Below are 27,448 nucleotides of genomic sequence, written 5' to 3'. Positions count from 1 at the left end.
ATTTAACACTTTCAAAAGTTGTTTTTAACACCAATACAGTGAGACTCATTTGTTCACTGAAAATAGTGTACATCTTACACTTGCAGAGTTGAATGTACACCATTGATTTTGCTGTGTGCATTACCTCATGCCTAAATTCAAGGTCAGAATAAGCATAAAGAGAAATGTGCATGAAGAGGGAATTAAGTTCCGTTTAAGGACGCGTCACCCGGGTCTGAAGCAGCCCCCATATATGTGTTAAAAAGAGTGCATCATTTAAAAAAGGGCAAATCTCAACTCTTAATCAGGGGTGCATCTCAATACTCTTAAAATGGGGCGCATCTTAAGTGTAAAATGGGCACATCTCAATACCCTAAAAAAAGGAGTGTATCTCAATAGTCGAAAGGGAATTCTTAATCAATTACTATACTAGTAAAGAACATTGGCCATGCAGTGTACAACATATAATGAACTTCTAGACCAGTGGTTCCCTACCTTTTTTGGTTACTGAAGTTTGCTTTGCCGGAGTACCCCTGAAGTACCCCCTTGTGCATTTTAACCAGTAGGCCTATGGTCTCACGAGTCTTTAAGTACCCCTGTGGATAGGCCAAGTACCACCAGGGGTCCTAGTACCGCTGGCTGGGAACCGCTAAACTACAGGGAGACGATGTGTAGCACATCACACAAAATCAACAGATTATCGTTACTCTTTGTATTTATTCCTGTATTTATCTTCTTTCTCTCTCTGCATTGTTGGGAAGGGCCCGTAAGTAAGCATGTCACTGTTAGGCTACACCTGTTGTTTACGAAGCGTGTGACAAATACCATTTGATTTGAGATAAAAATCGGTCTCCAGATGTAGTGTAGGATAAAGTGGATACATTCATATTTTAAGAGGTAAGAAGTTCCGCAATGAGGTACTTCATCAAATACAGCAGTTTATCTTTATTTTCAGAGATATAATACAGTAGATTGCACATTGAACATCGTGAAAATGACTCTTTGTAAAAAATAAAAATACCACTTCTCTGACTTGAATCTTTTCTAAAAATGTGTGTGTAAAACAATACATGCAAAATCTCACATTCTGAGTATCCGATACAAGAGGCAAAGTAGCTATAACCACAGGCAATATAGACACACCGAGTAGATAACGGGTTCACCATGGCTAAAAATGAGTAAAACATCCAGATGGTTCTAACTTACACATGTAATAGTCTATATAAAAGTTGTTGCAGTCCATTTACATGTTGATGATTAAATATATACAGCGTTCACACAAAGGAGAATAAAACAAATATTGAGAAGACTGTTCTAATCTGAAGAAACACTCATACAGTGTTTGACAACGTGAGATATTTCAGATTTGTTTGGTAGTTTTCACACTTGATTTTTTTTCTCAAAATATAATACTTATCCTTTAAACTGAACAAAGTTATCAAGTGGAAACATGCCGTATGTATTTTATGGAGATCCCATGTAGAAATGTTGCCTGTGGAACAACCATAACACTATCAGATGTTTTTCAAAATAGCCACACGCTTCTCCACTCCAAGACCCTTCTCCTTTTTCGCTATTCCCCCCCCTCCCTTATATAGCTAATCTAATATTTATCATGTTGAACACTGTGGGTAGAAACTTCTAGGCTGTCAATGAGACTACTGAACAAGAAAAAAACAATATTGTTCCTAAATAACAATTACTAACATCAGTCGCAACATTGAACACAGACAATAGTTGTCCTCTAAATTGATAATTGACTTTAAATGTACAAAGATGGAACTCTGAGGTCTTACTATGGCATAAATACTGTAGCTTAAATATATAATGTACAGTTGAAGTCGGAAGTTTACATACACTCAGGTTGGAATCATCCACTCCAGAAATGTCTTGTTAACAAACTATAGTTTTGGCAAGTCGGTTAGGACATCTACTTTGTGCATGACACAAGTCATTTTTCCAACAATTGTTTACAGACAGATGATTCCACTGTATCACAATACCAGTGGGTCACACGTTAACATACACTAAGTTGATTGTGGCTTTAAACAGCTTGAGAAGCTTCTGATAGGCTAATTGACATAATTTGAGTCAATTGGAGGTGTACCTGAAAGGCCGCTCAGCAAGGAAGAAGCCACTGCTCCAAAACCACCATAAAGTTAAAGTTAAAGCTTGGTCGCAAATGGGTCTTCCAAATGGACAATGACTACGCAAGCATACTTCCAAAGTTGTGGCAAAATGGCTGAAGGACAACAAAGTCAAGGTATTGGAGTTGCCATCACAAAGCCCCTTACCTCATTCCTATAGAACATTTGTGGGCCGAACTGAAAAAGCGTTTGCGAGCAAGGAGGCCTACAAACCTGACTCAGTTACACAAGTTCTGTCAGGAGGAATGGGCCAAAATTCACCCAACTTATTCTGGGAAGCTTGTGGAAGGCTACCCAAAACGTTTGACCCAAGTTAAATAATTTAAAGGCAATGCTACCAAATACTAATTGAGTGTATGTAAACTTCTGACCCACTGGGAATGTGATGAAAGAAATAAAAGCTGAAATAAATAAATCCCTCTACTATTATTTTGACATTTCACATTCTTAAAATAAAGTGGTGATCCTAGCTGACTTAAGACAGGGAATCTTTACTAGGATTAAATGTCAGGAATTGGGAAAAACTGAGTTTAAATGTATTTGGCTAAGGTGTATGTAATACACAAGATGTATTTTCAAGTTAGTCACATTTAACACCTAAGATTTTTTTCTGACAGGGTATTTCCTTAATCAATGTCACATTCCTAACGGCACCCTATTCCCTACATAGCAAACTACTTATGGCCATGGTCAAAAGTAGTGCACTATATAAGGAATAGGGTGCCATTTGGGACACATCCAAGAATCCAAAAGCAAACAGCTTGCATCTGGCTATGTCACTGTACACTTTATATGCATATGCAATCTGATACAAAACTTGTTTTAAATATACATTTTACATTTACTCAATTTCCAAAGAGCAGTAATTCTTGTACAGGTACACTGCCGGTCAAAAGTTGTACAACAGCTACTCATTCAAGGGGTTTACTTTATTTTGACTATGTTCTACATTGTAGAATAATAGTAAAAACATCAAAACTATGAAATAACACATATGGAATCATGTAGTAACCAAAAAAGTGTTAATCAAATCAAAATATCTTTATATATTTTCAAATAGCCACCCTTTGCCTTGATGACAGCTTTGTACACTCTTGGTATTCTCTCAATTATACCTGCCAGTTTGGGATGAGTCGGACCACAGAGTGAAGGAAAAGCAGCCAACAAGTGCTCAGCATATGTGGGAACTCCTTCAAGACTGTTGGTGAAGCTGTTTGAGAGAATGCCAAGAGTGTGCAAAGCTGTCATCAAGGCAAAGGGTGGCTATCTGAAGAATCTGAAATATTACACATTTTGATTTGTTTAACACTTGTTTGGTTACAACATGAATCCAGATGTGTTATTTCATAGTTTTAAAGTCTTCACTATTATTCTCCAATTTGGAAAATTGTAAAAAAAAAAACCGTTAAAAAAAAAAAAAAAAAACTTGAATAAGTAGGTGTTCTAAAACTTTTGACCAGAAGCGTATATGTGCCTGGTGCACTACTAACAGTAAAATCAGGACTAGCTTAGATCAACTCTGCATTCTTCATCAGCTACATTACATTCAAACTGGCTCTCCATATCTGATGGTCACACTATTGTCTACACACTATTCTCTTTTCTCTCTCTCCTTTAGCTTCATCATCCCTTGATTACACCCCTTTTCACTGCATTATGTACATCCTGTAATTCTGCAGGGACTCCATGGATGTAGTAGTAGCTTCCTGGTTTCTTTCCATTAAAAATCAAAACAAAAACAAAAAACTTTCTGTGTCTTCGTTGACAGTACAACAGTGTTTGAGCGTGAGATGGACGATGAAAAAAATAATCAAATTGATAAAAAAAAAACACTTGCAATAAACAAGTATTTATCTGGAAGTATGATTAAACCACAGTCATAATAAATAGAATCAAGATAAAATAATAAAAGAGAGGACAACCTTTCACTTTCAATCTCCCCGCTTATGGTATCATATTATCTGACAAGTTGTACAGTTGACAGAAGTCCTATTTGGGTTACCGGGGAGATATCGGCTTATATATTGACCAAGATGGAGAACGTGCTGTATGGCGAAGGTGAACAAGGTCTGATTGAGAATCACTACTTCTACTGTACTTTGAGTAAAACCAGAGAGGGAAGGTCGGCTGTGGGGGTCGTCATCTCACAAATGTGTCAAAACTCGGGAAAAGTGCACTACATGAGGACTTCAAAATAGGCCGTCACACACGTGGAAAAAGATACGCGCACCCCCCCCCCCCCCTCGCAAAACGCAACCTAGGTACCTCCCCAATCGCCACCCTCTAGACCGACCAACCTAGTCTACCACCTCAGCAACCCAGCCAGACTCTCCCTTCCTGTGGATGTGTGAGCAACCCGCCGCCCAGGCTCCAGGGCTTCACGCGGGCCTCAGCATGGGGAGGAGGACATGCGGTCGTACTCGGGACACTTGAGGAGCGCTGGGTAGTTGGAGTGGAGGGAGTGGTTCATCTGGAGCGAGGCTTCGCTGGAGATGCTGGAGGGGCTGCGGCCGCGCTGATTCCAGGTGTCCGGGTGGAGGAACTGACCAGAGTAGTCGGAGCAGTTGCTGTGGCGCGGCCCGTATAAGCCCGGGTGGGGTCTGTACATCTCCTCGGCCGTGTAGCGCTTCATGAACAGGTAGACGGACATGACGCCGGCCGTCTGGAAATACATGACAGATGCAAGGGAGCAGGATAACATACCGTAAGTATCCTCTTCAACAAACGATGGCACAATGCAGGGTTGTGCCTTGTGCCTTTCTATGAATGCCTAATGAGGAACAGTTAATTGCCCAATCGCTGATCTGTATCAACAGACTTAATGTGGGTATCATTGTGTAAAATATTTGACCTTCATCGACCCTATTCCCTATGTCAGCGTTTCCCAAACTCTCTCCTGTTTTTCCCCCCTAGCACTATACAAGTGATTCAAATAAATGACTAATCATCGAGCTTTGAGGATTTGAATCAGCTGTGTAGTGCTAGGGGGGAAAAAACAAAACGTGCACCCCTTGGGGTCCCCAGGACCGAGTTTGGGGAAACGCTGTCCTATGTTCTCTACACTGACAACTGTAAGCAAAATGCAGAGGCTCTAGGGGTAGGTTAGGCTATGGGGGTGGATTTGGGATTACAATGTAATGAAGAAGCAAGGAGGAAGTTACCTCAGTGAGCAGGAAGGAGATGGCAGCGAACGCGAAGGACCAGCCGTACTGGTAGCTGAAGTAGGCCTCGTTGGTCTTGGTCCTGTTCAACATCTCATCATTAATACTGGAGATGTACAACACCAGGCCCACCACCAGAGACAGACCTGGGATGGAGAGAGAGAGAAAGAAAGATGGAGAGAGAGAGAGGGAGAGAGAAAATGAGAGAGAAATGGGGGCAGAGAGAGCGAAAGCGAGAGATGGGGGAGAGAGAGAGAGAAAGCGAGAGAGTGTTTGAGACAGAGCGATAGCAAGAATACAGATTCTACTGTATTTCTGATGCATAAGCAGGATGTTGTAATTCTATGGTGATACATTTGCATACTTGTACAGATATGCAACATTCCATTAGAAATATAAATAAATAGTATAGCTGTCACGATGTGATCACTGATACAGGACCCAAATTTCCTGTTTACTACGGAACAAGGGCTGCATTCTATGGTAATGACAAAAATAACTGTGCATGCGATTCACTTAATAGATGAAACAACAAAGACTGTGTCCTGGGGATTTTAAACTAAACCATATTGAGCCAGTTTCCCCGGACACAGATTGAACCCAGTCCTGGACTAACACACATTGTCCATGGCGATTCTCCACTGAAATAGTTTATTAGTCCAGGACTGGGTTCAATCTGTGTCCGGGGAAACTGGCCCTTAGACTCAATAAACAATGCGAAGGATCTCTTGTTCCAACAAAAATGCATTCACAGAAGTGAAATGAGGTCATTATACCTGAGAGGATGAAGAAGATTCCGGAGATGAAGGCCAGGATGGTGCGGTGGGGCCGGATGTGTCCGACGTTACTCAGGACAAAACCGATGAACAAGAAGAAGAGACTCACCAGGGGGAAGGGAGTGGCTGAACGGATCATCTCTGGAAACAGGGGAAGGAGATAAAGGATGATCCACTTTAGCACGTTTACCTGGTGTTTTCGTTTATTCAGCCAATAGTGTCACAACTCAAATCAAATCTATTGTGACGAGTCTTCTTGTGTCCTATGAAGCGTTTAAATTGAGTCAAATAAATGTGTCCTCTAACCACTGAGATAAAGCACAGCGTGATTTGATTGACTGAGTAAAATAACCCTAAAAGCAGTGTATGGCATATCGCAAACACTAGATTTATTTCCTGGTTAAATTGGTTTTGGAACTTTTTTTTCTCAACTTCCCACAGTTTGATTGCTTTTTTTCCCCTCTTGAGGTCTCTGACAAACAAGGAGCAATATAGCTACCACTGTTCCTGGTCTCATTCCATTTGCACACATCAAAGGGGTGGTTCCACTGCCTGGGATGTCTCCACAGGCATCTCAACTTAAAAATAAGTTGCCGGCACCCCCACTGTGAGAATGGTTTCTCCCTGGATTCTTCTTTAACCATACCAGCATAACTATGCTATGAAGCAGGAGCGGACCATAGGAGGTCAAAATGCATAGCCTGGGTAAAGAGGTAGGTCTATGCTTCAGCCCGAGTGCCGTATATGCTTTCCAGCGACTAAATGGGTTAAATTACTGGATAGTGCAGGAGATCCCATTGGATCAATCAAATCTTTAAATATTGGGAAAACAATATTGGGATATTGCATCTACAGATACAATTGTATGAGATTTGGGCCAATCAGCACAATATTTCTGAAGTATGTGTCTAATACAATTGAGTCCGGTAGTATATTGGTCTGGTCTGTGGGTTTTGCAAATTATTTAAATTGGGAGAGCGACACAGGTCTTGTTACTGCTTCCTGAGTTTTGTGAATATTAATTTGCCCATCTTCCGCACTTTAGGCCTTATGGGAATCTCTCTCACTCTGTATTTTAGATATACTCAAACTGCATTTTAGAGAGCTGGCCCAGAGCCTCTCTCCTCTGACAGTGTGTCTCCATGGTCCTAGTGCCTGTCTGAGCATTACCCATCCTGTGTGTATCCATCTGCGTTTGGCCTGAGGGGCATCTCTCACAAAATAAATTGCACCCTTGCATTTTTCATATCTCCCACTGTATTCCTTGTTCGAGTGGAATGAGCCATGCCTCTGGGGCAAGTCAGGAATAGCACAAACATACAGTGCCTTGCGAAAGTATTCGGCCCCCTTGAACTTTGCGACCTTTTGTCACATTTCAGGCTTCAAACATAAAGATATAAAACTGTATTTTTTTGTGAAGAATCAACAAGTGGGACACAATCATGAAGTGGAACGACATTTATTGGATATTTCAAACTTTTTTAACAAATCAAAAACTGAAAAATTGGGCAGGCAAAATTATTCACCCCCTTAAGTTAATACTTTGTAGCGCCACCTTTTGCTGTGATTACAGCTGTAAGTCGCTTGGGGTATGTCTCTATCAGTTTTGCACATCGAGAGACTGACATTTTTTTCCCATTCCTCCTTGCAAAACAGCTCGAGCTCAGTGAGGTTGGATGGAGAGCATTTGTGAACAGCAGTTTTCAGTTCTTTCCACAGATTCTCGATTGGATTCAGGTCTGGACTTTGACTTGGCCATTCTAACACCTGGATATGTTTATTTTTGAACCATTCCATTGTAGATTTTGCTTTATGTTTTGGATCATTGTCTTGTTGGAAGACAAATCTCCGTCCCAGTCTCAGGTATTTTGCAGACTCCATCAGGTTTTCTTCCAGAATGGTCCTGTATTTGGCTCCATCCATCTTCCCATCAATTTGAACCATCTTCCCAGTCCCTGCTGAAGAAAAGCAGGCCCAAACCATGATGCTGCCACCACCATGTTTGACAGTGGGGATGGTGTGATGAGCTGTGTTGCTTTTACGCCAAACATAACGTTTTGCATTGTTGCCAAAAAGTTCAATTTTGGTTTCATCTGACCAGAGCACCTTCTTCCACATGTTTGGTGTGTCTCCCAGGTGGCTTGTGGCAAACTTTAAACAACACTTTTTATGGATATCTTTAAGAAATGGCTTTCTTCTTGCCACTCTTCCATAAAGGCCAGATTTGTGCAATATACAACTGATTGTTGTCCTATGGACAGAGTCTCCCACCTCAGCTGTAGATCTCTGCAGTTCATCCAGAGTGATCATGGGCCTCTTGGCTGCATCTCTGATCAGTCTTATCCTTGTATGAGCTGAAAGTTTAGAGGGACGGCCAGGTCTTGGTAGATTTGCAGTGGTCTGATACTCCTTCCATTTCAATATTATCGCTTGCACAGTGCTCCTTGGGATGTTTAAAGCTTGGGAAATCTTTTTGTATCCAAATCCGGCTTTAAACTTCTTCACAACAGTATCTCGGACCTGCCTGGTGTGTTCCTTGTTCTTCATGATGCTCTCTGCGCTTTTAACGGACCTCTGAGACTATCACAGTGCAGGTGCATTTATACGGAGACTTGATTACACACAGGTGGATTGTATTTATCATCATTAGTCATTTAGGTCAACATTGGATCATTCAGAGATCCTCACTGAACTTCTGGAGAGAGTTTGCTGCACTGAAAGTAAAGGGGCTGAATAATTTTGCACGCCCAATTTTTCAGTTTTTGATTTGTTAAAAAAGTTTGAAATATCCAATAAATGTCGTTCCACTTCATGATTGTGTCCCACTTGTTGTTGATTCTTCACAAAAAAATACAGTTTTATATCTTTATGTTTGAAGCCTGAAATGTGGCAAAAGGTCGCAAAGTTCAAGGGGGCCGAATACTTTCGCAAGGCACTGTACATCTATATGGGGGGAGATGTGTGGATTCTGTGAATATGTGTCAGTTAGGACCACTGTAACTCTACTGTACCTTATGTTCATTCAGTCCATCCCAAGCCTGTGTCGTATGGATTTATATTTTCTCTTACACAGAGCATACGGCAGGGGCATACGGCAACAGGCGGTCAAAAAACGGCCCTCGTTTAATTTATTTCCCCCTCCCCAAAGTCTTTAGTAACAGAAACTCTGACATTTTTGGAAAATCATAAACCATTTTTTTAAAGAGTTTAAATGACTAAATCTCTTCCCAAGTATTTCCACAAAAAAAGGCAAACAGACACATGTGATCCTGTCCCAATGTGATGAAGGTATGAAGTTATTGTTATTTTCAAATACAATCCGTTTTTGGCCTTAGTTGTGGTCAATTTGGACTTTTACAAATGATTATAATCAACCATCCGCTCAGACAAAAATCATCCCGCGGCTGAATCTAGTTACCTACCCCTGGCATACGCCATGCTTCAAAGCATACATCATGAGGTACCTTCGGTCTCTGGGGGAATGACATATGTATGAGACATACAGCATGTGTATCGCATCATTGTCCACAGAATTGACTATTATTCATTATGATAATTGTGAGTATTGTAGGCAAAGGAAGGACATTCCATTGAAACTCATGCCTTTTGTTTGACGTGATCAGAATGGACCCTGGGGGACTGACGATGAAGCATGTGCTTCCTCTCCTCGGGCATACCCCTCATCTATTACTCAACTCATGTCAAAGTTATTTTTAGACTTTAAGAACAGAAATATCTTGAGCCCTAAAGTGACAGCAGTCTGTCCGGTGGCCTCGGAGTTAGGTCAAGAGCTTTTCCTGACCATGTTATCTGATCTGGAACAACTCTGGTTATGGGATAGTTAATGACTTGCCCGGTCATACATTCAGGAAAAACTCGTCTCTACATTTATGCCCTCCCACAACAGAACGGGTGTGTTTCTGCTAGGGACCAGAGCCCGTATTCCTAAAGCATCTCAGCGTAGGAGTGCTAGGATCAGATCCGCCTGTCCATGTCATCTTATACATTGTGATCTAAAAAGGTAAAACTGATCCTAAATCAGCACTCCTACTCTAAGACACTTGATATGTCCCCAGAACAGAGGAAAATGAGACAGATGAGCGTATGACAAGTCTTCTTCACTTACTCAGCACACTAACTGTAGACTCAGAGGTCAGCTGCACGTTGGTGGGCATCACATACTGAACGGTGAAACAACGGTCCTTCTCATCACCTGCAACACAAGCAAAAGGAGAAGACGCCATTTATTAACATGTGAATACAAAGCCCACACACTAGGGGGCTCATCGCTAGAAAAGGGGGTAAGTAGAGTTAATCGATGGAATGGTGCAGGAATGAAATGGCATGACTGTAGATGAATAGGGAATAGACATCGGAGAGAACTGTTGCATAGAGTTGGGAATAGACATAGAAGAGAACTGTTGCATAGAGTTGGGAATAGACATAGAAGAGAACTGTTGCATAGAGTTGGGAATAGGGAATAGACATAGAAGAGAACTGTTGCATAGAGTTGGGAATAGGGAATAGACATAGAAGAGAACTGTTGCATAGAGTTGGGAATAGACATAGAAGAGAACTGTTGCATAGAGTTGGGAATATACTTGTGTTGTTTTAAAGGGTTTAAACAGACATCGACACCAGGGTTGTTAGATCAGGAAAGAGGAAGACACAAGCGACCAAAGAAAGGCGGTTACTTTTACTTTGTAAGACACATAATTGTACAAATATACACCCAGCTCTTCAATGTTTGTTTGTTCCAACACCCAGCCATGACATTCTATCACCCTGTCCTGTGGGGAAATGGTGCTTATTTTAATTTCACCCTACTGGTGATGGTGTGTGTGTGTGCGCATGTATTTATTTATTTTATTTAACCTTTATTTAATTAGGCAAGTCAGTTAAGAACAAATTCCTATTTACAGTGACGGCCTACCGTATGCGTGCGCTTGAATCTCTCTCTCTCTCTCGCGCTCTGCAGAGTCTTAACAGTAATTAACCCTCTTCAATACGAGAATCTTTGCTATCAGTCTGGTATAATTTAATTACTATAACACTAGTGATGAAGAGCCATGGGATCCCTCGCTGCCTTATTAAGCCATCATTACCCCGTCCCAAATGGCACCCTATTCCCTATATTGACCACAGTAATGCACTATGTAGGGAAAAGGGGGTCATTTGGAACGCAGCCCATAGAATAATTCCATAATAAATGGAATCAAATTAGACTGCAACTTTCAGACAGACTATGTGTTCATAAATACTATTCAGCTCTGCCCAGAAAAACATCATCAAAATTAGAGCACCATTTCCCAGCGTTGTACCTGAAAATGAGCGTGGGCACTCAGGTGACTGGTTAGGCCAGGAGGAGGACTTGGTGAACAAGTGAACCATGGTTAGATGGTTTGGTGGAATGAAAGGACGTGTTTGCACCTTTGTACAGTACCCCTACTTGTCCAAATCAGGCCCCCAGTTTCTGGTCTGGAGTGTGAAGTCACAAGCTCTGCTGGTCGTCTACTTCGTAGCAACCTAGCGGTGCCAAAAGCCCTGGTTGGCCCTAGAAAGCCTATGTAAATTCCAATCGCCAGAAGGGCCCAAAACATTTTTTTTTTTTTTTGGGGGGGGGGGGTGTTTTGGGCTCTAAAATTTGTTTATTATGGTTCAACTTCGATCCCCACTGTGAATTCATTTAAAGTCCGCTACAAGTTTAAGATGTTTAATCAAATACGGATCCATTCTGACTACTACATCTGTTGTCATACAGGACCATGTACTGACGCAGACCAATTACGGGCCGGCAGGCTACGAGGAGGTGCCATGCAGCAATATGACGCGCTTCAAATTGTCCATAGGAATGAGTGGAAGACATCAGCACTGTCTACTGTTTTTAATGTCTACGGTCCAAAGTCGATAGGTGGCCGATTTCAGTTTGTTCTAACTCAATAACAAATCCTCTTCATGTTTCTTACTCGCTATGAGGTGGTTTACTGGACTCTTATTAAGCATACTCCTGGACTAAAAAAGCATGTTCAATCAGTGACCTGTTTGCAAACTACCATAGCACCCTAGTATAGCACTACTATAGCACTACTATAGCACTACTATAGCACCCTAGTATAGCACTACTATAGCACCCTAGTCATAACATCATCTTCATAGGCTCATGGGCATGAGAGAAGTGAGCTTTTATACAGTGGATTGGCCAGCGTCAGTACAAGCACAAATCAAACAGAGACCGGGACCAACAGCCGCATTTAATACCCCCAGTCAATGGACGCTACGCAGCAGAAATACTGGGCCTAACACAGCCCATTCACTCTCTATGGTGTAGTGATGTATCGTAACAGTACTGAGTCAGATAGTGACAGACACACAGGGCCTAACTAACCCAACACAAGCCTAGATTTTCTGGGTCAAACGGATAGCTAGTTGGGGCAGTTTAGCAACAAGGCCATTAAATCACAGCTAAAACTTCAATGGAAGTTGGTCTTTTGGACCAAAGCAAAACGTCCTCTATTTAATCACCACAGAAACACGTAATGTTGACAGTGTGTTGCTTGAGGATTGATGGGAGGTAAGGATGGACACTGAGGGCAAAAAAAAGACAAGTTAAATGGAAGTACCTAGGAGTGTGCTTTGTACCATCATGCCACTTTGTGACGCTTCCTGTATTGTGACGCTTCCTGTAAGTATATTGCTGGTGGAGGGAGAAATTAGCCAGTCCTCCCCATTTATACCTCTACCAGCCTTCACTGGTATAATGGCAATATAGAAACAAATCCTGTTTATTGTCCTCACAAATACTACTTAGCAAGTGCATGCATTTTAAATACAGTAAAATGTTAGGTCACTAGTTTGATTCTCATGCACTGGCTACAGTTGATTGTGTCAGCCTCAGTATCCAGAGGCTACCTGGGGGGGGAGAGAGTACAGTAAATCAGAGAGGAAGTGAATACCTGGTTTACTGCTCGGAAACACTTTGAAAGCTGTCGTCGCTAAGAGAGAAAAGGGGTGAAAGTTAGTACTTCCTGCTTACACTTCCTGCTTCAAGCTCCCAGCATGCCTCGGGGGCGGTGAGGGGGGGTGGGGTCAGAAGTGGAGGAGCACCCCTGTGATAGGGCACAAGGTAACCATGCGGGGTGGAGAAAAGCCAGTGTTAGTTCAACCTTGAAACAAGGCTTGTCACGGTCTGAGGAGAAGGAGAAGGTGAACAGGGGTGTTGGGTTAGCTTGGCTAGTAGGGTCACTACTGCGTCTTCAGAACGGGGGCCAGTTTACGGACCTGCGCAATAGGACAGGTGTTGTATGCTGGAATGACGAGCGGCATGGGCCAGCGCTGACGAACAGTTCAGCAATGGGACACATGGGGTAGTGACAAAGGAAAAAGGGAATGTAGAAGAGCATGATCTCCCCCGTCAGCATACCAGAGCAAGAGAGCAGCCAGGGTGAGTTGACAGGACAAGTAATGGTAATAACCCAACATGGGTAGACAGGGTAACGCAAGGACAGATTATTGGGATGCAGCCGGGAGGGAGTGGAGAGAGGAGAGGATGAACATTTGACTCTCAAGAGGGGGTCCTGTGGCGGTCTAGTGAATCAGGACTGGAATGCCAGCCTGTTTCGCCGCCTCGCCAACTTCCTGTCATCACTTACCAAAAACCGAAACAGACTGGCACCGGGGCCAGCTAGAAGGTACCAGTCATTAGACATAGAAACTGAAGTAAACACCGGTCAGTGTCCCTGAATGGTTAAGGGTTATGATGATCAAATCAAATCATGAAATCAAATGTTATGTCACATACACATGGTTAGCAGATGCTAATCCGAGTGTAGTGAAATGCTTGTGCTTCTAAGTAATCTAACAATTCCCCAACTACCTAATACACACAAATCTAAAGGGGTGAATGAGAATGTGTACATGTAAGTATATGGATGAGCGATGGCCGAGTGGCATAGGCAAGGTGCAGAAGATGGTATAAAATACAGTATATACATGTGATATGAGTATTAAAGTGGCATTATTTAGAGTGGCATAGTATAAAGTGACTAGGGATCCATTTATTAAAGTGGCCATTGATTGGGCCTCAATGTAGGCAGCAGCCTCTCTGAGTTAGTGATTGCTGTATAACAGTCTGATGGCCTTGAGGTAGAAGCTGTTTTTCAGTCTCTCGGTCCCTGCTTTGATGCACCTGTACTGACCTCGCCTTCTGGATGGTAAGCGGTGTGAACAGGCAGTGGCTCAGGTGGTTGATGTCCTAGATGATCTTTTTGGCCTCCCTGTGACATTGGGTGCTGTAGGGGGGCAGGTAGTTTGCCCCCGGTGATGCGTTGCACAGACTGCACCACCCTCTGGAGAGCCTTGCGGTTGAGGGCAGTGCAGTTGCCATACCAGGCTATGACACAGCCCGACAGGATGCTCTCGATTGTGCATTTGTAGAAGTTTGTCAGGGTTTTGGGTGACATGGCCACGCAGTCGTGGGTGAATTAGGAGTACAGGAGGGGGCTGAGCACGCACCCTTGTTGTCCCCCAGTGTTGAGGGTCAGCGAAGTGGAGATGTTGTTTCCTACCTTCACCACCTGGGGGCGGCCCGTCAGAAAGTCAAGGGCCCAATTGCACAGGGCAGGGTTGAGACCCAGGGCCTCCATCTTGATGATGAGCTTGGAGGGTACTATGGTGTTGAATGCTGAGCTGTAGTCAATGAACAGCATTCTTACATAGGTATTCCTTTTGTCCAGATGGGATAGGGAAGTGTGCAGTGTGATGGCAATTGTGTCGTCTGTGGACTTGTTGGGGCGGTATGAAAACTGAAGTGGGTCTAGGATGGCCGGTAAGGTGGAGGTGATATGGTCTTTGACTAGTCTCTCAAAGCACTTCATGATGACAGAAGTGAGTGCTACGGGGCGGTAGTCATTTACTTCAGTTATCTTTGCCTTCTTGGGTACAGGAACAATGGTAGCCATCTTGAAGCATTTGGGAACAACAGACTGGGATGAATATGCCTGTACACACACCAGCCAGCTGGTCTGCGCATGCTCTGAGGACGCGGCTAGGGATGCCGTCTGGGCCAGCAGCCTTGCGAGGGTTAACACGTTTTACTCACATATGCCAGTCTGCGTGATCAAAACAATCTTGAAGCGTGGCTTCCGATTGGTCGGATCAGCGTTGAATGGTTCTCGTCACTGGTACATCCTGTTTGAGTTACTGCCTATAAGACGGTAGGAGCAAGATGGTGTCATGGTCGGATTTGCCAAAGGGAGGGCTTTGTATGTATTGCGGAAGTTAGAGAAGCAGTGGTCGAGGGTATTTCCCCCTCGCGTAGCGCAATCAATATGCTGGTAGAATTTAGGTAGCCTTGTTCTCTAATTTACTGTGTTAAAATCCCCAGCTAAAATAAATGCAGCCTCAGGATATATGGTTTGCATATAGTCCAGTGAAGTTCCTTAATGGCCATATTGGTGTCTGCTTGAGGGGGAATGTACACAGCTGTGACTATAACTGACGAGAAATCTCTTGGTAGGTACGCCTAAGGGGCAGCGTCTACCTTGATCCTAGATTCGTGCCTAAGGGAAACGTCTAGGGCGGCAGGTAGCTTAGCAGTTAGAGCGTTGGGCCAGTAACTTAAAGGTCGCTGGTTCTAATACCCGAGCCGACAAGGTAAAAATCTGACAATGGGTCCTTGAGTAATTTGCTCTTAGAAAAAAGGTGTTATCTATAACCTTAAAGGGTTATTTGGCTGTCCCCATAGAATAACCTTTTTTTGGTTCCAGGTAGAATTATTTTTGGTTTCCATGTAGAACCCTCTGTAGAAAGGGTACATACAACCCAAAGGGTGCCAAATGGGTTTTTCGGCTGTCCCAAAATGAGAACCCTTTTGGGTTGTGTGTTCCAAAAGGGTTCTACCTGGAACCAAAAAGGGTTCTCCACGGGGACAGCCGAAGAACCCTTTTGGAACCCTTTTTCTAAGTGTGTTTGGCTGACCTCGTAAAACCACACATTTCACTGTACCTATCTGGTGTTTGTGAGAAAGCATGCAGGTATGCATGCATGTATGTATGTATGTATATTTTATTGACCTTGGATCTTACACTTGTGCCTGAGGGGCAAAATCTACTCACCAAATATGAATCAGACTCTCCACATCTCTGACTGCAGGGACACATGCATCTCTAAGATGAACTGAGCCTAGATCTGTACTTTAGGGGCAACGTATACCCCTAACTAGAAACTTACCAGCTGTGAAGCAGACCCTCCAGAGGCCCGAGTGCAGGGACATGCGTAACTCGGTACTCTGGTTGAGGGGCAGGATGACGCCCTCCTCCAGATAGAGCCAGTAGTCAGTACTGACAGCGACGCCCAGCAGGCCCAGGGCGCACACAGCGAACACGCTGCTCAGCACCGTCAACACCTTCCTGCCACACAGGGTCATACCACATCCACAACTGCAGGGGGCGCCGCCGGCAGAAAAAGAAACTGCAGAGAGACAGAGGATGGAGTTAGTGGAGAGTTAATAGAAAAAGGTAGTGGTCGGTGTCACAGTAGTCAATGATAAGGCCATGTCTATGTCCTAATGGTCAATTGTAAGGCAATGGCTAAGACCCAAACTTGTAGGTAGTTTAAGCCAGGAGCATTACCTGGGAGGCAGCGCTGCCTGCCAGGCATGTCTCAGTGTGTCCCAGTAATCCTCCCTGCTCTCCTTTCCATCCTGACAACTAATCGGTGTATCATAGTTCAGTGTACTTTTCTATTAGTGTATTACTTTGTCAGTTGTTTTGCTGTATTTTAGAAAATAGCCTCGTGCCCTGATCTCTCAAAATAAAAAATAATTATTCAAATAACCATCGTGCTTCATGAACATTGGGCTGATTTTGAAAAAGCTGAACTTTGAACTGCAGTTGTCGGTTTGGCTGTCCTCGCCTTGCCTCAGGCCCCAGGCCCAAACCACACATCACTAATAGTGCTGGGGAAGCCTGTGAATGGCTCCAACACCTTACATTACTCCTCATATTCCTTAATTCAACCCATCGGATTTACACAGCATGATCCGGTCAAAACCGATCGGATTAACACAGCATGATCCGGGATCGGATTAACACAGCATGATCCGGCTAAGACAGATCGGATTAACACAGCATGATCCGGGATCGGATTAACACAGCATGATCCGGTCAAGACCGATCGGATTAACACAGCATGATCCGGGATCGGATTAACACAGCATGATCTGGTCAAGACGGATCGGTTTAACACAGCATGATCCGGTCAAGACCGATCGGATTAACACAGCATGATCCGGGATCGGATTAACACAGCATGATCCGGGATCGGATTAACACAGCATGATCCGGTCAAGACCGATCGGATTAACACAGCATGATCCGGGATCGGATTAACACAGCATGATCCGGGATCGGATTAACACAGCATGATCCGGGATCGGATTAACACAGCATGATCCGGGATCGGATTAACACAGCATGATCCGGGATCGGATTAACACAGCATGATCCGGGATCGGATTAACACAGCATGATCCGGTCAAGACCGATCGGATTAACACAACACGATCCGGTCAAGCAGAAGTCCAGCAGTCTTACACTATGGTGGTGTGACATATGCAACAGCTTATTGATGTTGATGCTCCATCAGTCATAAGCAACACTGATCACTTGGTTGCAGTAGCCGTAGCCCACGCTAGCTGGAAGCCTGGTTTCCTGGCATGCATGGGGATGTGTTGAAAAGGCAGTCATTTCACATAATGAGTTGTCTGTTTACTGTCACTGGCTGTTTTCGAGTGGGAGTGTGTGTGTGAGAAATAGCAGGCTTTGTTTTTTCTCTCTTTGCATCGACTTGGGTGGCTTCGTGTGGCTTCACCACCCCTTGTATCACGATGTTGATAACATTTGCGCCACGACCCCTCGTATCATGATATCGATAACATTTGCGCCACGACCCCTCGTATCACGATATCGATAACATGGCCTCACGACCCCTCGTATCACGATATCGATAACATGGCCTCACGACCCCTCGTATCACGATATCGATAACATGGCCTCACGACCCCTCGTATCACGATATCGATAACATGGCCTCACGACCCCTTGTATCACGATATCAATAACATGTGGGTACGAATGTATAAGATGAGACTAATGTATCTCATTTAAAGAGCTTTCGCATGTTCATCGTTTCAAAGGAGCGAGTCAGAGTCATTGTTGCAACAGCGGTAATGACTTGGTAATGTAAATATCTCATCTGACCTCGGTGACTGTGGATGCAACATGTCATCTCTCCCACTACGGTTGACTCACTATGGTGCAGCTATGCGTGTAATGAGACTGGCCTATTCCATCATTACCAGTGAACCACTTTATAATTTTGCACTTTATAATTTAGAAAATCAATTACATTTAATTAGAAGTGGATGACAGCAAAAGGTCCATAGGCCTCCTCTTCAAACCAAATGTAAATTTGGGCCATGTAGCTCACTCAGAGGTGGAACATTTCCATTGGTCAGCTATCAGGAAGGAAAGGAGATGAGGTAATAGGGACACAACCATTGACTCACCAGTCAATCAAATTGTACTTTTTTAGCACAAAGGTCCAGCATGTGTAAGCAATGAGGGGCATTATCAGGTAGCCAATCAGTACCGATTCAGTAAAGCTTTGACCCACACGTCCACTTAGACATTAATACCAGCCTTTCAACACCAGTGGCTTCGCTAGCATGTGAAGCGCTAGTTTGCATGCGATTGCACAAGGCCATTCATTGACAGGCTAGTGTGTTTTATCATAGGGCGGTTAACATTCAATGCTAGCATCCCATTGCACTCATTCCGGCGTTACACCCACAAGGCATCATTACCAAACCTCTAGAAATAGAGATCTATCAAGGCAGTTTGAGCTTCAATGTATAGAAGGCCTACTTCCTGGTGTGGACACAATTACAGCTTTCTAAATGACAGAATTTGAAATGATAGACGACAAAAAGCTACGCCTAAATGACAGAACACTGAATGATAATACGAAATGACAGAACACTAAATCACAATAATGACAGAGCACCAAATGACAGAACACTAAATCACAATACTGACAGAGCACCAAATGACAGAACACTAAATCACAATACTGACAGAGCACCAAATGACAGAACACTAAATCACAATACTGACAGAGCACCAAATGACAGAACACTAAATCACAATACTGACAGAGCACCAAATGACAGAATACTAAATGATACAAAACATAATGGCCGAACAGACGTCATTAGTCCTTGTGCGATCAGTCAGAAATAGTCTGTCCATATTAAAGTGGCTGGGAAAAATAGGGTAAAAAAAAGTGTGCGATTCTCTATTTCAACTGGATTTGGACGGTGGCGTTTGCAGACTTTTCGGGCTGTCTGTCGCAGATGGGGAGACTGGTTGCCCAGAGGGGCTCGACAATTGTTTGTATTGGGAGAAAAATGGCCCAAGACATATGGAATGAACCAGAGACAAGTGGAGGCAGGGAGAACTTTGCCATGCCTGGGCTTTGCTACATCGTCACTGTCTGATGCTGGAAGATATAAGGAGGACTTTAGGATTTGAACCATTATGGACTTGCAATTCAGAAGAAATAGAGTAGAAATGTTTGAAATCTTACAGTTTTTTTTATTTTTATAGATGTCTGTGTACATTAATGCCTGTTAACTTGTTCTATGAAAAGTGTCCAAACAGCTACTTCCACGGGAAGTTATAGGCAAAGATATTCTATGTTGTTATATTCATGAACTCTTATACCAGGAGAAAGCAACCAGGGCAGGGTGTTGTTGTTGACCTTTGGGTCATATACAAGTAAAAGAAATATCCAGACAGACTTATCTTTTCTGCAGTGAAAATACCAGGCAGTTAGACTATAAAACTGCATTCCCACTTCTATCTAGTTGACGTCTAAGTGTCATGGTGAAATTGTTGCCGTTAGGGCAGAACAATATCCTCTACCTCAACATGAAAATGAGAAAAAAAAAAAAACTAAAATATGAAATATTAATCACCTCTTTGACAACTTATTTCCAATTCCCTCAGATGTCATTATCCTAGTGGTAGCAACCTTTTGAGGAGCCATTTGCTCTGCTCTCTGCCTAAGGCAGTCTGTTTCTCCCCCCCAAAGGATAGCAAGATTAAATGCTTAACATCAGTAGTTAGTGGTTTTTTGATTTTGGAATCATCTGTTTCCTAGATTTGTATGGATCCACTTAGAAGGGCTGTTCTTAGGCACGACGCAACGTCATTAGAGCAGTCAAAATACATGTTTTGTCATACCCATGGTATACAATCTTATATACCACAGCTTTCAGCCAATCAGTATTCAGGGCTCGAACCACCCAGTTTATAATTTCAAATATATAATAGTTGGAGAGTGTCGTTGTGTCCAATCCTCGCCACTTGAAGCACAGTCTTGGCAAAGGCTTAATGCCAATGGTACAGTGCGGAGTACAGGGAGCTATGGTGATGTCCAACTTGCCAGTGTAATGTGTGAGTCATTGGTCTCCAAGAAACTTATCGACAAATGCACATAACACACACACACATGCTTGCATCTGCACACACACTTTTCGGATTAGATCAAAGGATACCCACAGCCAATAACCATTGAAATTCTCCATCATGTCCATTCACACACACACACAAAGAGATCAACAGGCCCCATTCAATCTACTATGAATACTAATTCAGTCCACACATTGTTTCAGCCCGTATGGGATTATGAACGGAGATTGAGCCGAGAAAAACTGTCTATTGACCAATGTGTCTCATTAGATGTTCAAAGCTTCCAGGGCCTAAGCAGGGAGATCCAAAAAGCCCCATAGTCCCCCTTTGCATTTTTACAAACTACCTTTGAAGAAGATGGACACATCCATTCTGTGACTGGAATCCAATACCAGTCCAATACGTGGATGAACACCCAACAGCGACAATCTAGTGAACCGTACTTCCTGTTTAGTGTCTAGCGTTTTCTATTACTATAGAAACAGTCTTATTTGATAGCACCTGAAGCCATTTTGACCATGCACCTACTCTGGGTTCTGTTCATAAAGGCAAGCGATAGAAAACTAAAATGATTGTTTCTTATTAGACAAGTCCCAGTTCCGTTTCATCTTTCTCCGGCTGGTGCTTTATGAACACGACCCAGGTCTGTTCTGTGGTGTGTTTCCCACCACTCGAGGGCGGAGTTCATTTTAACAGCGACTTAAAGCCAATTTATGCTTGATCTGAAAATGTGGTCGTAGGCTTTTGCGTAGCCTCTGGAGGAATGCAGAGGCCAAATCAAGCGCCGTACTGCATCGCCGTGCACCTCTCAAACTTTGTAACAATGCAGATGGCTCCATATAGCGCCACATTGACATGATTGGTTGACGGCGAAAGGCAAAAAGTAGATTTGCTCTGACTTCTGCGGAGGCCGCCTCGCAGTAAATGCTGTACGGCAACAGCAGATGTCAGATTGACCACGCAGCGCCTTTTAGGCAGATGTGCACATGTAATCTAACTGTCTCCAGTGGAATGGAACCCACTGCATCATCACTAAACTAGGTCAGTCGGTACTCTCTCTGTCCATTCAATTAGCATGCACCCAGCCTCATCAGCCTCCATTCAACCCAAAAACCAACTACCGTTTTTCAACACAACCGCCGGAAAGTCAATGATGGGGGGGGGGGGGGGGGGGGGGACAACCTGCAATGAAACAGAATTCTGTTCCCAGAACTCTCACAGACTCATGGAAAAAGGGGTTCATGGTGGTCACTGGTCAGGATCGCATATGGAATGTATATGTTTAGTCTTTGGATATGTTTAAGGCTAAGGTGTTATCCATTGGTTGCTTGGAGGCACCGCACTTGTCATGATCTAGGGTAATTTGGGATTGGTAGAGAATTCTCTCAATTTAGACGTCATCGACACTCTGTTTGTGGATGTTGCTAATAGGCTACACCTGCTCATTTTAATACCAAGCATTCTGAACATAGTAGCTCATGCAAATTCAACAGTATAAAACAGCCAGTTGGGCTTCTATTACCCAACCGACTTGGTCCCTACCACCGAACGTAATGGTCACGCTAGGACCTGGTTATAATCCAACACGGTAACTGCTGGAGTTACTCAGACATTTGTCAGTAGCAGAACAGAAATGCATGTTAACTAAAATGTTTTTGTTTTGTTTTGTTTTTTTAAACATTATTTCTCTCTCAAGGATTCGTCTGTGCACTCCTTTCGGGAAAGCCATTGACCCAGTTTCCATGACGGCCAGATGTCGCTACGCACCGTCTCCAGAGTAACGTGGCCTGTGTGTTCCACTGATGCGAGCGGGTGGTCAGTGGGGTGGACAGCATCAGAGGACTATAGGGCCCTGGGGTCAGTGGCTCGACATGGGGGACACAACATGGGGCCATGGTGGAAACTAGCAGCTAGCTAGCCACAATCATCACCCTCCATAGCCCCTGTATATAGCACTAGCATACAGTAGCATAGGCACTACAGGGCTGTGCTAACTCAGCCACACTCATATGTCAGTCTTCTTGACCAACAAAACACTCAGACTCCCGGTACTCTTCCCCAGGTCATAAAGGTCATGTTATTTCACTTCTGTGCTCCCAAAACAACATTCCACTGGCCCTCCATCTAAATATTTCAATTTCCACAAAAAAAAAAGAAGAAGAAGAAGAAAAAAAAAAGAGGGCTTCATTTTTTAACACAAACTCAACCCAACAGTTAAACCTCTGGAGACTCTGCAGAGGGCATCTTACCAGCCTCGAGTCTTTAGGGTTCAGAGGCAACAACGGACTGACTCTGACTGAGTGCCTGGGGACAGTTCATGTCAGAACATGTTAATATGCTTGAGCAGTGCTTGCCTCACTCCAAGCCTTTTATGCTGCTCCAAAGGCATCTATCCCTGACAGATCTCAGCCAGTGTTTCTTGGCTCTGCTCGCCTCTTCGGTCACACTTCATTCGTATGGTCCCGATTTTCCATCTGTAAATGCTCTACAGATGGTCATACTATCTGTTGATAAGCAACTGCTTTCTAAGGTTACAGTAAGGATGGGGTTTAAGTTTAGAATAAGGGTTAGGGTTCAGGTTCGGGTTAGAGATAGTAGATAGTTAGTTGAAATGTTACTGACAATCTGTAGAGCATCTACAGATGGACTATCCAAAGAAAGTGTTACCGCCTCTTCAAACATGGCCAGATTGTCAACAGCCAGTCAATCAACTCCAAATCCCAAAATAAAATAAGAGGAACTGTGGTCATCATTTTCTCAAATCAAATTCTTTCAGATGACACTCCACTGTTGATTATGTCAGAAATCTATAATTGGATCTGATCAAATGTATTTTCACTTAAAAAATGAAGACACATAAGTGAGTCTCTTTATACCTATAGCTAGCTGTATGCTATGAGGAACTCTCCCACAGTTCCTCATAAACGAAGAGGCAAACGTCATGGCAGTGCATTGCGTTTGAGAGGCAAATGGCAGAACACAGCCAGTCACCCGGAGAAATGGCACATTCTCCGGCTTTGTCATGAGACCAAGTACTGCTCTCTCTTTAAGTACTTAGCTTGGCCATGTCTCTTTTGTGTGCGGCACAATACTAACGTTCCCACATTAAGGAAGACCGAATAGGCTCATGGGCCAGTCGGAAGAAACAGCGCTTACTTGTAAGAGTCACGATTTCAGTTTGTTGTTATGACAGTGCCATAGGGGAGAGACAGACAAACAGACAGACAGGAGGACAGACTGTACAAGAAGAGGCAGGCTCTGTGATATGGGACCTCCACCAGAAAGAGAGAAAGAAAGAGAAAGAGAAAGAGAGAAAGAAATAGAAAGAGAAAGAGAAAGAGAGAGAGAGAGAGAGGTATTAGCTCCCTGTCAAGCAGATGCTGACGCAGTGTCAGTGTACATCGGCTGTGAACTAGCCTGTGGTAGCAGCCAGGACATTGGTCCGTGTTCATGACTGCCAGTCTCCAAGGCTACAGACTACAGGCATGAATAGGCTTGACAGATAACTCATTTCTCTCTTACTTCATTATGACTTTTCAACTGCAATTTTAAAAGTCGTTTTTTATTGTATTCAGTTGTACCCAAAACAACACAGTTAGTTAGTCTTTGATTATGACAACTATCATGGAATGACCTGGGGATGCGAAGGGAAAATCCGGCATACAAGGAACGCCTTTGTCACAAGTGTTACAGGATTGTAAATAATAACCAACTGCAATTAAAAGCACAAGACAAAAATCACCCAATTTCTCATTCTGATCCTTGTTTTTGTTGATTATCTACATGAACGACACGCAGCCCAATCTAACCTATCGGACGTTCGGCGGACAATACCGATTGGGACTATTCCATGATCGCGTGCTCATGCCACTAAAGCACACATGCCATTACCATGTGCTGTCCAACTCACCCCTATGTGCTCTGGAAAGTGTTGGGTTAATGTGAACCCTGTCTAGCCTCCCTAACCTAGGTAACTCTACACGACTGAGACCACTAGTCATGTGTTTACAAAGTACTCAGAGGGCCGAGGCTGCCTGCAACTCATTAGTCATAGGTGACTCTATACCTCTACTCCACGGTGACTCTATACCTCTACTCCACGGTGACTCTATACTTCACGGTGACTCTATACTCCACGGTGACTCTATACTCCACGGTGACTCTATACTCCACGGTGACTCTATACTCCACGGTGACTCTATACTCCACGGTGACTCTATACTCCACGGTGACTCTATACTCCACGGTGACTCTATACTCTACGGTGACTCTATACTCTACGGTGACTCTATACTCTACGGTGACTCTATACTCTACGGTGACTCTATAGAAGAGGACATTTTAATATCGCCTGCTGACAAATTCTTAGATTGTAAATATGATTAGGCCCAATGTGAGTAACATGACAGATACACGATGACTAATTAGTCTATAGGCATGCATTAGTAGAACATTTGCACATTTCATTTAGCATGAGCACTCAATTCACTTGCATGTGCCTATAGGGACTAACATATTACTCGTAATGTAGCACACTCATTTAAGTGCCTCCACAGTTAAGATGAAACATTTCTTAGTCATAACCAGTCCCCCCCCCCACAAAAATTTAAATACAGGATTTTATTATTAAATATGTATTAGCTATGAGGTGCTGAACTTTGGAAGATTGTCAGACAAGGGGAGCAGAGAACTCAACAGCTACTTCAGCAGGTTGGCAGGAGGAAGGTAGGCAGGGTTTGATGGCTGCATGCGTCACATATACTGTAGGCCTATAGAAAACGCTTTGGTTAAAAGTTTCCGCCAACTATTACTTCTGGGCTTTGTTATAGTCTGTTGAGCTGTGGGAAATTGGCCGTTCAGTCCCTCTCATGACCCAGCTATTACCAATATTGGTCCGGGACACAATGACTGGCTTTCAGCCAAGTTTGTCTAAAACCTTTTCTAGTGCAGAGTGCTTGGGATATTTGCATTACATTTCACATTTGGTCATGATACAAAATAGACTTTACACATTTATAATGGACGACTTAATAATTTAATCTAAAGGAGCAAAGGCTGAATCGTAAACGGACACACAAAGGAGTATCTAAACCATTACAATGTCCAAGGGCCACATTTATCGTAAGATGAAGTGGTCTCTGTAGTGTATTGGCCCTCGAATACCTCGAATCGCTGTCCTTGGTCCTGAACTGGAAAACTTGCATGTATCCTAATACAATTCAGTAAGGTACATTTAAAAAGTTTTCGATCGTTTCAGGTTTGATCATAGCGATAGTGAAATATGCTATCAAACGTATTACAGCATCACAGAAAACTCAAACCACCAAACAAAATCGATATTGACGCCACTTTCCACCAACGTCTGCCTGGTCTCGCTCTTCAGCAATGCACTAAACCTAAATTAAATGACCAAGTGGAATGCGTTCAATATCGCTTCGTTTTTGAAAGCAATGGCTTGCAATTATATCTATAGTGTAGCCCGCCAACAACGTCAATTCCAGACATATCTTTTAAAAACCAAACCAATGCTTACACATATTAGTTCATGCTGAAAATATCGTGCCCACACTGTCGTAAAAACTACCTGTTCGTATTCACATCGACATGGTAAAAAAAGTTGTTTATGGAAGTGTGAAAATGAAGGTTTTCCCTCCACATAATACAGCCATCTCCTTCCGATTAAACTCAATAGCTGACTAAATAGATGTGGATATTTATACAAAGGATAATAGAGTGTGTATTGTATCATTATTCGACATTTATCGTTAAATGTTTGTTTTTTTCTTCTAGAGCCTACATCACAGGAATAAGCTTAAACTTCTAAAAGATAGATATTTTTTTTACAAAGCAGTGAGTGAAGAAAACAATATAGTCTATCACGTGGAGACGAACAAACTAAAGAGCACTGTTTGAACACATTTCGGATTGCCTACTGAGACACTTCAAAGTCGAGGAAATAATTCAAATAAACATTGTTTACCTTCACAAAAGTCTCGCCGTTTCCTTACAATACTGTTCCTCCCGCGTTGCTCTCCACTTGTCTACTGTTGACTCGCGGAGATGCAGTGCGCAGTGGATGTGCGGCAGGACAATACTAGTGCGCACTCCACTTCAGCCTGGCGCCAGCAGTTGGGCAGCGGCAGCCTTTGGGGATATGGATGGCCTTTGAAGCTTCACTGATTAAACAAAAACAAGAGTTAGCTTTTGCGAAATGCAGCCCACAAATAATGTCTCTCCTTTGGATAAAACAACGGTCCCGAGATTGGCATCCATAGACTTCTCTTCCTTAACGTCAAGTCATTCGGGATTCGAGTGAGTTGAATGCGACACAGCTGTACAATCAAGCACCAAACCCACCACGAAGCTTCCATCATGTGACATTCAAGACACACATGCCTGTGGCTGACTTCAGCGTCATAACCCATTGAATTTATATATATATATATATATATATATATATATATATATATATATATATATATATAGATAAAACATGGATATATATGGATACTACACTGATAGGCCATATGATCCTAATATATATATATATATTAGGATCATTTTTGTTTTCGGGCGGGTAGCTAACGACCCCCAAAGTTTTAATTATTTATCATTATTGAACGTTTTGGCTGATTATGATAGGGTATTTATGTGTGCATAAAATGTACAAAGCAATCCAACTAAATTTAGCAATGACCCCCTCAAGAAGAGACATATGGCCATTTATCCAATTATTTACGAGCATATGGCCTATCAGTGTAGTATGCATAATTAAAAGCTGTCTGGAAAACGTTGATTGTCCACATCTACATCCCTGATTACATCTCAGCTATTATATCGCCCCGTGCATTTCC

At 43.0% G+C, this 27,448-nt stretch overlaps 1 protein-coding gene across 1 annotated transcript; it reads right to left on the bottom strand.

The window, feature by feature from the left end:
- Positions 1–897: 897 nt before the first annotated feature.
- On the bottom strand, positions 898–26,949 carry LOC110485983 (voltage-dependent calcium channel gamma-5 subunit-like). Its single transcript, XM_021557252.3, has 6 exons — positions 26,575–26,949; positions 16,291–16,530; positions 10,190–10,276; positions 6,064–6,204; positions 5,288–5,433; positions 898–4,788 (listed from the first exon to the last, which is right to left on the bottom strand). Exons 2-6 carry the CDS (start codon positions 16,484–16,486, stop codon positions 4,516–4,518), a joined length of 843 nt encoding a protein of 280 aa, XP_021412927.1. The 5' UTR covers positions 16,487–16,530; positions 26,575–26,949; the 3' UTR covers positions 898–4,515.
- Positions 26,950–27,448: the final 499 nt, after the last annotated feature.

This window comes from Oncorhynchus mykiss, chromosome 13, assembly GCF_057628025.1.
Source record: "Oncorhynchus mykiss isolate SJ-2025 chromosome 13, ASM5762802v1, whole genome shotgun sequence".
In the NCBI taxonomy this organism is placed as follows: Eukaryota; Metazoa; Chordata; class Actinopteri; order Salmoniformes; family Salmonidae; genus Oncorhynchus; species Oncorhynchus mykiss.
The sequence above is the reverse complement of the archived record's forward strand: the minus strand, read 5'-3'. Positions and strand labels throughout refer to the sequence as shown.